General features: G+C 41.3%; 1 protein-coding gene across 2 annotated transcripts in view; it reads left to right on the top strand.

Moving 5' to 3' along the window:
• The window catches only part of LOC124605085 (MOB kinase activator-like 2), a 380,913-nt gene that overhangs the window by 25,118 nt on the left and 342,120 nt on the right, over nucleotides 1-13,675 (top strand). Inside the window, exon 1 of one of the 2 annotated variants that reach the window (XM_047136534.1) lies at nucleotides 9,616-10,222. The exons of the other annotated variant lie outside the window; for it this stretch is intronic. Within the exon in view, the coding sequence (XP_046992490.1) occupies nucleotides 10,122-10,222 (101 nt within the window). The 5' untranslated portion in view covers nucleotides 9,616-10,121. Of the gene's footprint in view, nucleotides 1-9,615; nucleotides 10,223-13,675 lie in introns of those variants that run through there. 2 annotated transcript variants of the gene reach the window in all.

The following is a 13,675-nucleotide window of genomic DNA, read 5'->3' as shown; positions in this document are numbered from 1 at the left end:
ATTTCAATATGTAGGAGAAACCTATGTAACGTATGTCATAAAAATATCAGACTCCTAAGTTCAGCAGTATGTGAGACAATCATCTTCAAGTTCTCTTTTGGCACCGCTTTGCACCTGTCTTGCGTTTTTCACTAATGGCGTGGTTATATTGTCTGCATGCCTTAGTCTGTGCCAATGTAAAGTCAACAATAGGACGTACTGTGCGAAAAAGCAACACGCAAACCCAACTTTTCAAGGACCTTACATTTAGTAATATTCCCAAGATTGAAGGTTGCCACAGGATCATACACTCCAAAATGCAGAGCATTAATTACAACAAACACTGTTTTTGGGAGATGCCATATCACGCTATTCAAGCACTCGTTGCGATTCTGCATACTTCCGTGAAGCCATATCATCAGAAGGCTTCTGTCAGCCAAATCTCTGAATATAGGCTTTATTTCTACCATGATGGCTTCTGGTAGACTGTGGCGATGACTGCATTTTTTACCAGTTATTAGTCCCCTATTGTATTTACACCAGCTCTTTTCACCTTTGGAGCACATGCCGTGTTGCGGATGCTCATCAGTGAATGTGGTGTGGAAATACAAATCTCATATACCTTTCGTCATTTCTTCAAGACAGCCTGATTGCTAGGCCATAGCAATTCTGAATGTAGTCTATCGTGGAATCAGTCAATCTTCCTTTCCCATGCAATATTTTCCCATCATCTAGTTTTTTTTTTTCCCTTTGATAATTGATTTCTACTTTCTCAGCCTGGTACCCATTCTCTTCTGCACATGTACTATACATTCTGGTTTGATTATATTTACGCTATTCCCATGTGGTTTGCTTTTAAATGTTTCAGTCACCATCTGCCAGGTACTGGACTTAGCGAACATTATACCACTCAGAAAAGCGCAGAGTTTTTTCACGCCAGCAACCTCCATCCCACCACTACTGCCATAATAATTAGCAACACAGTCATCACCATGTTCATTTTTCAGCCTATGTATGCATCTACAGTATTTGGACATCATTGGAACATCAGTAACCTTACCAGTGTCAACACTAGTTGCTGTGGCAACACCGATGTCGGAAGCGTGACCCCTTTTTTGCCAAGTGCCGTCAAAAGCTACTGTGAGGTCTAGGTTGTCATCATTTTCCTTCACTGCTTCTTCCACAACTTCCTGCACTGACTTCTGTGCTAAGTCTTCAACTGCAGATCCTAGTACATAGTTGTAAGCGTCCAACCACACTGGAAAGATATAGAACACTGCATAGCATATCACCTGCAGCTTTGCCCTTACCAATATTTTGCAACCTATAGAATAACCTAAAATTTACATTATAAAATTCACTTTTCTTGTATCCATTACTTACAGTTACTGAAACAGAGCTTGGAAACTTAAAGCTGTATTTACAAACGCTGCATACTAAATTAAACTGGGAAACTGGGCAGCCAGGCCAATATGGGATTATACTTTCAGAAAAACGTTTTCTTGACATGTTTTGCAGCGCACACTGTTTTCAAGAGCTTCAGTTATACACTCATATCAGTGAGTTCAAAAACTTTCTTCCCTTTATCCAATAAATTATATTTCTCTTTGAAATCTCAGAGTTTTTTTATGAGAAGTACTGTTTTTATTTGGTGTAAGTTCGTTCTGCAAATCGGAAATGAGTAGACTAACGTTTTGGTTAAAATGGCTCTGAGCACTATACGACTTAACTTCTGAGGTCATCAGTCGCCTAGAACTTAGAACTAATTAAACCTAACTAACCTAAGGACATCACACAAATCCATGCCCGAGGCAGGATTCGAACCTGCGACCGTAGCGGTCGCTCGGCTCCAGACTGTAGCGCCTAGAACCGCACGGCCACCCCGGCCGGCGACTAACGTTTTCCAAGAATGATGATGATGCTAGCGAATCGTTGTTTCTTTTCCTTTGCCAGCTAACACGTATCTTAAATGCTTTTGCATACCTCTAGGCCTTTTCACTGCGGAAAATGAAGCACTAAATACGAAGAAACTCAACACTACTACGTTCTTGTAGCACGCTGTTTACACACATTCGAAAGTCAAAAACTCAAAGAGGAACGAAACCAGAGACAAACACTTCGGACAAATAGTTTATAAAAATTCGCTGGAAAGCGGGATATTTGAATTCATGTCATGTTAATATACTGCCAAAACGTTTATGGTCAGCCATGACAGAAGTGTATTACAAAAGGGCAATACCCGAACTCATATATCTATAAAAATAAAATAATTATACTTCTAGTTGAGCTATGTATGATATGTCATTTTAAACAGAAAACTCGGAGGAAAATAAGAAGCCAATAAAACGAAAATCGAGTTTTTCACCCAAAATCCGATTCCGTATCCCCATAATATTCCACTCGTGGATGGAGCGTAAGACCAGACGTATGCCACCGTGCGAACTGTTGTTTGTTTTAATTTTATCGCCAGAGGACGTATAGCATCATGTGGACTTCAGAATAATCCTAGATTAATTTGTGATAAAAAGTTTCTAAAGTATTAATTTGTTTTCACTGGAAGATTGGCGATTTACGTCGTGCGCACGCCATTAGTGTTATTTCCGAATTTGTAAGTCACACTTCTTTCAGTGAAACAAACCTTAGACCTTTCGCATTAGCATCTTGTATGTTATTATATAATTCTATACATAACGTTTAAGTCTGTATTGTTTATTGGCTTGTTTTATATCTGCATAAGATGTCATGGTATAAAAATAAATAAATGCTATTTTGTCGAATATTGACTTTGTGAGACCATGGCTGTGAGAAAAGTACATGTTAATCTATGTAAATAAAAATGTAAATGTCAATTCGTACAAAATCTTAAACATCCGAGTGTTGTTCACCATTTCCTTTGAAATTTTGATACAACGTTGTATTCGAATATTCAAATGTTTGTATGTACCTACTGGAGCACCATATGGTGGATAAATGTATGTATATATGCAAAATAAAATGTAATATGTATAATACATAAATTTTTTATACCGTTCGGCTCTCATCGGTATATAAAAACACGCGCCTATTCGAATGCAACGTTGCGCCGAAATTTGGAAGCGATGGGTGAAGAACTTTCAGAGATTTCAAATTTTGAACAAATGAATATTTACATGTATGTAAATAGAAATGTAAATGTTCGTTTGTTCAAAATTTCAAATCTCCGAAAGTTCTCCGCTGATTACTTTCAAAATTTGACACAATGTTGCATTGAATATGCGCGTGGTTTTATATTCCTATTGGAGCGGCACATATAACATATAAATTTTTATGTAATAATTATTGGAAAAATCTATATAAAATGTAAATGATCAGTTGTCCAAAATCAGAAGTCTTCGACAGTTTCTCACTGATTGCTTCGAAATTTTGACACAACATTGCATTCGATTACGTGTGAGTTTTTATATACCCATTTTTAATATATGTAATATAATAAAATATATAAAGGGGAAACGTTATCTCCAAAAATCTAGAAAAGTTTTTGATCGATTTAGTTCAGATTTTTGCACGTTACTCTCATGAACATTTGGATGGACATAGGATAGATATTTTGATATTTATAATATATAAATATATATGTAATATATAAGGTGAAACATTGTTACCAAAAATCTTGTAAAAGTATTCGAATGATGTACTTCAAATTTTTACAACGTACTGTAATAAATGTACGGACACAGTTGGCTACATATTTATTAATGTATAGTGAAACATTGTTCGCAAACAGGTTGTGAAACATTGTTCGCATGCAGGAAAGTTGTATTTATGGCTTATTGGCTTGTGATTAGAACTACTACAGAATTTGAATTTGCAGTAATAATGAATAAGGGTGAATGTCAGAGAGAGGGAATATAGGAGATTTGACGGAGGAGTGAGAGGAAATAACGTAGAAAGCGGAAAGGAGGAGATGGACAGAGAGAAGGGGAGGAGGTGATGGACGGAGAGACGAGGAAGGAGGAGATTATGGACAAGGAGAGGGAGGAGTAGATGGGCGAAGACAAGGGGAGGAGAAGGAGATTAGGACGTATTATCCAATTCCCGTCCATATTACAAACATGAGCTTGCTTTCATCTTTCTTTTCCATTTAACCACACTGAGCCACAGCGACACTTGACTGGTAACAGCTAGTTCTTACAATAAATTATAAGCAGCAAGCAGCCATTGTTAATGGTCATATTAATTTAGAACAAGTAGCGCCGTTACCGGTTTCGAATTGATAGGTTCATTTTCAGCATTAACTAGGTGGAATTTGAAGTGCGATCAGTCGTCCGATGATGAAGATATCGATTTGAAACCGGTAACCGAGCTACTTGTTCTAAATAAATAGCTTATTGCAAGAATTAACTTGTAAAGTAAATAAATGTTAACTATTAGTTACCCACCTCCGCTCCCTGCAATAAGGCTGTGCAGTTCGTTGCACATAATGGTTTCGTTGTGGAACACTGATTTCCCGTATCGGTCATCGCCGTACACTAGCACTGAGATACCTGTCGAAAATGCGCTCAGTGTAATCGTATACGTGCGCCGAATATTATTGAATTTCAGAACTGTGGCCGTGGATAAAATTATTTGAAGGAGTACAGCAGTCAGCTACTTTTCATGATTACTTGATGATGTAGTGTTAATCTAAAAATCTGTCTCGTAAATGAAAGGTTCAAGCCCAGTACAACAAATTTTGACTGTGAGCAGCTATCGAAAACTGCGTTCTAAGAAAAAATAGACACCGTCGAAAACCTGCTAATAATGACTGTCGGAGATAGTCCGTGAATGATAGTAGTTTAGCTACCCGTAGCACAAAATCTAACACCGGGATGCACAGGGTAAAGCGCTCTCCCTGAACACAAGACCGGCGTTTCTGCGATGAGGACCTTATGGGGAAAAAAATACATTTCAGAGTAACGTTAACTGATAAGTTAAACAGACTCGTTTAATTGTGTTGTGGAAAACAATGTACGTTACGACCGGAGACAACGATGTTTATTACGAACTTGTGTGGTGTAATAAACTACACATTCCGTCCTCTACTCGCGTTCGCACTACTCCTTCACGAAATCTGGCAATAATTCAGCACTTGTAAGCATGCCATCAAAAACAATACCCACCTCCCGACCGCTTTGAATTACGAGTCACCGCATTCTTCTTCTTCTTCGACCTGTCTGCAGCTTCGGTTGCTATCCCGCTGGTTGCTATCCCGCTGTGTAACATATAAGTTTCTTGTCTTATGGGAAGGTTCCGTTAATGCGTGTTGCTGGTGACACTACCATTTCTAGTATTGCTGGAGTTGGGAGGTTGTCTCTATAAACATTTTTACAGTGGACGTGACTGCGCCTGCTCGGAAATGATATGAGGATTGTCATAAAGAACTGTACCTCCAGTTGCTGTCGTCTAGCTTAGGTAATACGAACAAATATCAAAGAAATTGATTCATTTCTTAAAATAATGTAATTGTTGCGTTGTTTCACAGAGAGCCTTTCTCGAAGTCTCCGTAAGACGCACGAATATACTTCCAGAAATTCCTTGTGATTTGTTACAGTCTAATACACTTAGAACATTGTGTCAAACTCAAAATATCAGTTCACCTCATCTAAACGAACAGTTTCTTTTCCGTTGAACATCCAGAAGATAACTATCGATTCTGCCAGTGGCTTTCGTGTCGGTGTCTTCTGTTACTGACGTCCTTTCACAGGTGGTCGATCGATCGTCATTTCGCCTGACGTGACCTGCGTATTTCTGTTTCATCCCGTTGTCTTCTCTGATAGCGTCCTTATGCTAGATATTGTTCTCGGAGCGAGCTAATGGAAATAATCCTAGTAGAAATACGTCGAGTTAAAATTCAGGAAACGTCGAATCTCTCTCTCTCTCTCTCTCTCTCTCTCTCTCTCTCTCTCTCTCTCTCTCTCTCTCTCTCTCTCTCTCAACTCAAACTTTTTTAATTTACACATTTTCTTAGCTGTGTCCGATCAGGGTCTCAGAATATGCCTGCCCATTGGTTTCCATTTGTCCGTGACGGTCGAGAGAAGCATCTGTTTATAACATTTTGCCTCGACATGCAATGCGGAGCATTTCTATAGACACATGCGAAGTGTAAAATAATGCTGTGTATCAGCAAATGGTCAGAAAACAGCTCACTGGACCGTAAAAATTAGCCGTAAAAGGGACCCAGTGTAGTGCTGATGTGAAACATTCACGAAAGTTTGCCACGGAGGACGCTTCAGGAAGAGGAATAAGTGAAAAACTTTTATTTAATCACAGAGGTGAATCTTATAAAAAATAGAAAAACACGAGTAAGTCTGTCCCCGGTGTTTTCTGTGTAAATACCTCCTCTCTGAAATGTCTAGTTCACTTGCTTTAAGTTGTATAAGGGCGTGCTGAAAAATAATGGCTGTGAATTTTTATGTGAATACTCTTAAAGCTTTTTAAATAAAACAGACGTTAATAACATTCTACATCTTTATTCTCTGTGTCTACATATTTATTTCTCAACATAACAGTAGTCACCCTGACGACGAACACATTTCTCCCAAAGAGAGACCAGTTTGTTGATAGACTGTAGAAAGTTTGGCCTTGTTAACGGAGCCACATCCTCACCTCTGCTTGCACCACTTCATCACTATCAAAGTGAAGTTCTCCTAGGTATTCTTTAAGTTTTGGAAACAGATGAAAATCAGATGGGGCCAATTTGAGACTGGAGAGAGGATTATCGATGACAGTGAACCCAAGGCGTCGGGTTGCTGCAGATATCGGAGCGCTCGTAGTCTGGCATTGTCATGCTGAAAGACAGGTGTGTGGACGAATCCTTCGTAATCGAAACTCGATTACAGCGCATCTTTTCCCCGCACCACATAATTACGTTATACACTGCCATGTTACTCCCTACAATTCCGCGCCCTCTAGCGGCATAGGGCACCAAATATGCAGACATGAAGAATAAAGGTGTATAGGAGTTAATAAAGTTAGTTCCGTTTTCACATAAATACTCAAAGGCATTACTTTTCAGCACGTGTGTTACTAGACTGACGGACGTTTTTAGATTTACAACTATGTTACTTCACGGTAGCCTCCGGAGTACAAACTGCAGTTTCTTTTCTTTGACAGAGAATGGTGAAACGTCTTTATTGAGCGAAGTCCAGAAAGATTCTTGAAAATACGGCCAAAGCTAGCTGGCAAACGAGCACTTCCGCGATTCTGTTCGTTTGCTGGCAGATACATAGGATGATTAAGGCCGCCAGGGCAAAAATTATAGCATTTTAAAACTACATTTTAACTCTGTGAAGTCTGCAAGCAAGATCTTACTTTGCAATTAAGATCTTAGGCGGAAGGTACGTCGTGTAAGCCTCCCCCCCCCCCCCCCCCCCCCCCCTTCGTTCCCTGGCGAATCGCGGTTGGTACGCGAGAAGAAAGATTGTAATTATCCCCTTGTATCAATAAAAGGTCTAATTTTTCATCCTTTACACGAGATGTATATTGGAGTAAGTAGCTTGGATTCAGCCCTTCGGAATTTTGACTGTTAGGCTCGCCACGAAGTACAGCGCTTTCTTTTTAGCGTCTCCTACTGGAATTTGTCCTAGAGTCTCACTGAAATGCTCCACAGACTAAACAAACCCGTCATGAAACGCGTACCTATACTTCGAGAAAAAATATCTCTCTCTCTCTCTCTCTCTCTCTCTCTCTCTCTCTCTCTCTCTCTCTCTCTCTCTCTCTCACTCACACACACACACACACACACACACACACACACACACACACACACACTTTGTCATTGGCAACAAACGCCACCCAGTACATCTGACGATACTGGCTTCTCAACTGTGTATTATGGTCCGATTTACTTAGTGCCGTCCAGAGCCTCCTCTGTGAGACATACATGCCACCCGTTAGTACATCGAATCCAAGAATGCTTCCATTCACTTGATGATGATGGAACAAGAGTGCTATTAATGTGGGTCGTTGATCACGTGGGAGTGTCGGGGAATGAAGCTGCCGTTGCTTCCGCCAAGGCTGCAGTCCGACTACCTAGGCGTTGTAGCTATTCTGTCCCTTCAGATGATCTCTGTGTTGCTGCACGTAGAACCACTGTGTCACTCTGGCATGAACACTGGTCTTCTCTGTATGGGAACAAACTTCGGGGAATTAAACACCTACCATTGACTTGGACGACTTCCATCGCCCCCCTCGTCGCAAGGAGTCCGCAGCTCGTGGTCTCGCGGTCGCGTTCTCGCTTCCCGGGTTCGATTCCCGGCGGGGCGAGGGATTTTCACCTGCCTCGATGTGACTGGGTGTTTGTGCTGTCCTCATAATTTCGTCATCATTCATGAAAGTGGCGAGATTGAACTGAGCAAAGGTTGGGAATTTGTACGGGCGCTGATAACAGCGCAGTTGAGCGCCCCACAAACAAATCATCATCTCGTCGCAAGGAGACACTTTTAGCTAGACTGCGTACTGGATACTGTCAGTCACCGTCATTTATGGGGAGACCCGCACCACTCTGTGCTTACTGCTACCAACCAATGACTGTGCTCCATTTTCAGACCCAGTGCCAACTTTGTGACCGTTTACGTTTTGATGTATATTTGCCGTCTGAATTATCACATTTTTAGCAGATAGAGGACGAACTATAGATCACGTTTTACTTTTTATTCATCGGCGTAATACTGCGAAGGAAATTTAATTTTCAACCGTTTGAACAATCTCCTCGAAAGAGAAGTGATCGTTTTTAGCTATCCTTCTACTTCAGTCGATTAGGTTCTGAGAATTATCGACTTGAAATTCATCCTGTAATTGACCATTTTAAGGCGTGACACTGATGCTTATGACTTAAGCTGTCTTGCGCCATGAAGCAACAAACTACTCTCTCTCTCTCTCTCTCTCTCTCTCTCTCTCTCTCTCTCTCCCTGCCTCCCCCGTCCCCGCCACTCCCCAACATTTAGTCTAATTTTAGTCTAATGTGGTAAGTGTCTAAGATCGACGAGAAGTCAAGAATTCGTTAAAGGGAGACATCAGCCGGCCGTCGCGGCCGAGCGGTTCTAGGCGCTTTAGACCGGAACCGCGTGACTGCTACGGTCGTAGGTTCGAATCCTGCCTCGGATATGGGTGTGTGTGATGTTCTTAGGTTAGTTAGGTTTAAGTAGTTCTAAGTTCTATGGAACTGATGACCTCCGATGTTAAGTCCCATAGTGCTCAGAGCCATTTGAACCATTTTGAACGGAGGCTTCATAAGCGATCACCTTCATGGATGAAACAAAGTTCAAAAGCACTGTTTCCTATTTTTAAAACTTGCAGTTGCTGAGCTTTTTTATTTTATCTTGCTCGTGAAGGGGACGAGAAAGGTACGGCCTGGGAAAAAGTATCTGCGTTGTACTTTCTACATACTTAACACTTAATGCTGCATCTCAAGGGAAGAAAATGGGATGGCCCTCCCGCAGGTAGCCCACAAAAATCTTCCATTTTTTGCAGTGAGCGTGGCGTAGTTGTTGGCGCTTACAGTGCTGTACGGACGCGAAAATACGATTAGGGCAAAGTTTGTCGGCTCTGAGCCGGGCGCGCGGGGCTTCGCTGGCACCGATAATTCTTGGTTGGGCATTCCAACGCGCCAGTGCCGCGGGTTCGCCAGCCGGACGGACACTTGTTCCGCGGGCTGTGTCGGCCGACCATGTGTGGTGTGTGCTCTGTCTCTGACCGTCGTGTTTCAGTAAAGTAACTTCTGGTTGTATTCTAGTGATAAAAAAATACTTCCTGGACACTGTTGAGTTCCTTATTCTACCGATGTGACTGGCATGCTGGAGCTGCACATCTTAATTAAGTCCGCTATTTGTTGGCTGGCAGTGAGTTCACTGTTAACGATTGGCTGCATCTGCATTCACATACTACCCGTTAGATGTCAGTGTGGCTCCGTCTGATCGGTTTATTTGACGGGGTCTAGTCGGCCGAACGATAGGATACGAACAATCAAACCTCGTCTGTTGTCGTTCAATAGTGTCTGAAAGTCGAAATAGCGAAAAACAGCGCCAGGATCAAAAGTTCCGGTCAGAGCGAATCAGAGTTCTGTATTGAAGGCTAAGCGCAGCTGAGGAAAAGTTTATTGTAGGCTGTGAACAGAATACTGAACGATGTTTACATTCGGTGGCGGCGGCCGAAAACTACTCAAGCTTACCAGCCTCAGCAACAACGTCGTCATCGAGGTAGACGAGACAGTCACATGTTTCTGCAGGTAAATATGATATCCGTGTGCAAACACTCCAGTAGTAGTTATTCCATTACTCGGTCCACCTTTTACGTCACATTTCGTACCATTCTTACCGTGCTGTTGTGTAGCGTAAGTTCAGTCTTACGAAATTTTTTTATCTCTCTATCTGCCAAAGCTTTTGTTAAAATTCATCATTGTGTGTCTTTGTTAATGTTCCCTTCTATGGTGCGATTTTAATTATTTTGTTTCTGTGCCCAATTGCGTTGACAGTATTTTCAAGATATTTTATTCGTGATTGCAGCTAAACCACATTTCCTTGACAATCCGTCTTTTATACGGGTATAGCAGCACAAGACTCCCCCCCCCCCCCCCCCCCGCAATGGTTTGATGTTCACCTTTGGTTTTACCGTTTCCCTCCTCCTGTGCTACGTATTGGATTCCCATAAATTTTCTCGTTTAAATATCATTTAGATTTAGGTTACTTGGTTCCGCACGTTTTTGCTTTTGTCTCGATTGGCTTGTCCTTTGTATCTCTCTTTAATTCTTATCTTACTTGTTCGATTGACTTTTTTTTATATATATATTACACAGTTCCTGTGGTTTGTCCTGACTTATTTCCAAGTATCTGTCATGCCATTTGAAGGCGAGATTTGCTCCTGCAGCTTGTTACGGCACGTTCAGACTCTGGGTCAACAGCATTCTTTTTCGTCACGTCCTACTTCAGTCGAAACAAAACTGACTACATTCTATAATTTTAGGCTTGTCCGAGGTTGCGCTCACTTCAATTGAATAGAATTTACGCTTTCATATCTCTCTCTCTCTCTCTCTCTCTCTCTCTCTCTCTCTCTCTCTCTCTCTCTCCCCTCTCCCTTTCTTTCCCATCCCGTAGATTCTTCGATTCCATTTATCAAAGAAGTAAAATTATCTGGTAGGGAATAGTGGTTTATTAAACAAGTCAATTATTGTTATCCGTCGCTGTCATTTGAAGGTCAAAATTCTTGTGTTATAATTGTCTGTTAAGGAATTTAGACAGATGGTGCAGTTACATTTTCTGCTCTTGTTGCTGTTGTACACTTACGCATAGCTTGTGTGTGTCCCAATCGGCCGGCCGCTGTGGCCGAGCGCTTCTAGGTGTTTCAGTCCGGAACCGCGCGACTGCTACGGTCGCAGGTTCGAATCCTGCCTCGGGCATGGATGTGTGTGATGTCCTTAGGTTAGTTAGGTTTAAGTAGTTCTAAGTTCTAGGGGGCTGATGACCTCATATGTTAAGTTCCAAAGCGCTCAGAGTCATTTGTCCCCATCGCTTCGAATTGCGTAACCGTTAAGTTTGATGTTTTACTTACGTGCTGCGGCTGTAGTTGCAGTTCGCTATGAAGCTCAAACTTTGTCGCGTCAGATACCTCAAGAGGTGTTACTTATCCTTGTTTTAGTTTAACAGTAATTTTTGTGCGAAATTCTCAACCGCAGTGACAAGAATGGTCCATCGGAAATTGGTGATAACACTAAGTAATCCCTATAGTAGAGATGATACAAACTGATAGGAACTCTTGATCGACGGGCAGGTTTTTAAATTTCACCAGGCACATTCATCAGTCCTGTACCTGCTGACACACTTCCACAGCCTATCTGTCGATTTTCAATTTCCGCGTTTCTCGTTCTTCTAAATTAAGTGTGGGTGTAGCTGGCGAAACAGGTGTCAAATCAACGTCCAGCCGTTTTGTGCTTTCCCTACATTACTTAAGATGAATAATCACGAAAGCGAACCCTTCGTTGAGCGCTGTGTCACAAATACTGGAGTGAACTATCTCAGTGACAGATTGCGGACTTAATAATGTTTCCAATCCTGTTTGACTACTCTTGTGCCCATGACGCACTGCTTACGAATAACAGAAAAATTCTTCATGCAAGACAATAGTCGCTTTCTTCAGTCTTTTCAAATCATATAACTTCAGCAAACGAGCATCAGAATTAAGCATTAACACACAGAAATAAAAGAGCTGGACTCATTACGAATTACAGAAGACTGCCGCCATTTATCAGTATTTACCGAACGCCTTGTAGTCATTATTTTAGTTTTTCTAAATCTGAGATTTAATTTGATGCTTCATAAACAGTTCAGTCGTAACTTCGTAAGGTGACACTTTGCGTAAAACCTGTGCTACTGACACAGATTTCTGTCAAGTTACAAATGTAGTTATCGAAGCATGTTGTCGCAGATTATAGCTATGGGATTGTAATCAGGACACAGCCTAGTGATGACGTAGTTATAATAAGGGACGATACTGCAAATTCGATTAAGCATCCGTCGCCGTAAATAACGGTTTTAAACGAGATTAAATTTCGCCTTTCAGCACAGGTTTTCCCAGAATTAATTTTACACGAGGTTGATTTTCGTTGAGATTGACATCGTTGCTCGATTCGTGATAGTTAATATTTGAAGCTTTTGTAAGACATGCGTCAATGATGCATTAGCTTGCAATTAGTTCTACATCTCTTTTAAAACCCATTCTGCAATCTAGTTCACTAGTAACAAGTGAAGAAATTGAAAATGAAAATGCTTAAAAAAGAGCGTCATGATTCTTGACAATTGTCTAATCTAAGCTGGTGGCCCGGCGAAAAGGGAGTGGGTGTTCTACACTTAAATACTACTCAACCCGTAAAATTTTGTTACTGCGAGGGTGCACAATCTGTAACAAAACTGTCCAAATCACTGTAAAATGCGTGTGAGGATTTCTACTGTACCATGTATAGGAGTGAGTTTCTTCCTGTTCCAATCGCATGCTGACCGCGAGAAAAATTACTGCTTAAATGCCTCTGTGCGCCCTGCAATTAGCCTAATCTTGACTTGGCAGTTCCTACGGGAGCGATATGTGGAGGGCTGTAATGTGTTCCTAGATTCCTCTTGAAACTTGGTAAGCAGTTTTCTGCGAGATAATTGATGTCATATCTTCAAGCGGCTGGCAACTCAAGTTTCTCAGCAAACAATACGGTAATATATAGGGGTTTAATCGTTTGCAGCGTAAATTTCCAATTCCGCTACTTCTCTCGTTAATTTTCATACCTTTCGAATTTCCAAGACAATAATTAGCCTCTCCTGCTGACATAACTCGTCATCCGAAAAAGAAATTCGTCAAAACTACTGTATTCACAATGCAGCTCAGGACCTCCCATTTGGCCAGCGAATTCCCAGTGTATCATTTAATTATTCACTTCAAACCTCCTTTACTCTGGAAGTAGGACAGCGATGGATGTGTCTTACAAGGGGAGGCCGCCAAATGTGAAATTCAGATTCGATTCATACTGCGCATAATAAAAGCTCATGGGCAGAGGTGTAATGTGGCAAAGCACGAAGATGCACTTCTCAGCCGTTGTCGAGAAAATCGACAGTTAAAGGAAACCGTTGCTGTGAAATACTCTCTACGATTAATAATTTTCTACAGCGTCGTGGTGCAGCGGTAAGCGCTCGGGTTCGTAATC

The sequence above is a fragment of the Schistocerca americana genome, chromosome 3 (assembly GCF_021461395.2).
Source record: "Schistocerca americana isolate TAMUIC-IGC-003095 chromosome 3, iqSchAmer2.1, whole genome shotgun sequence".
NCBI classification, from domain to species: domain Eukaryota; kingdom Metazoa; phylum Arthropoda; class Insecta; order Orthoptera; family Acrididae; genus Schistocerca; species Schistocerca americana.
This window is presented reverse-complemented; position numbering and strand designations above follow the sequence as displayed.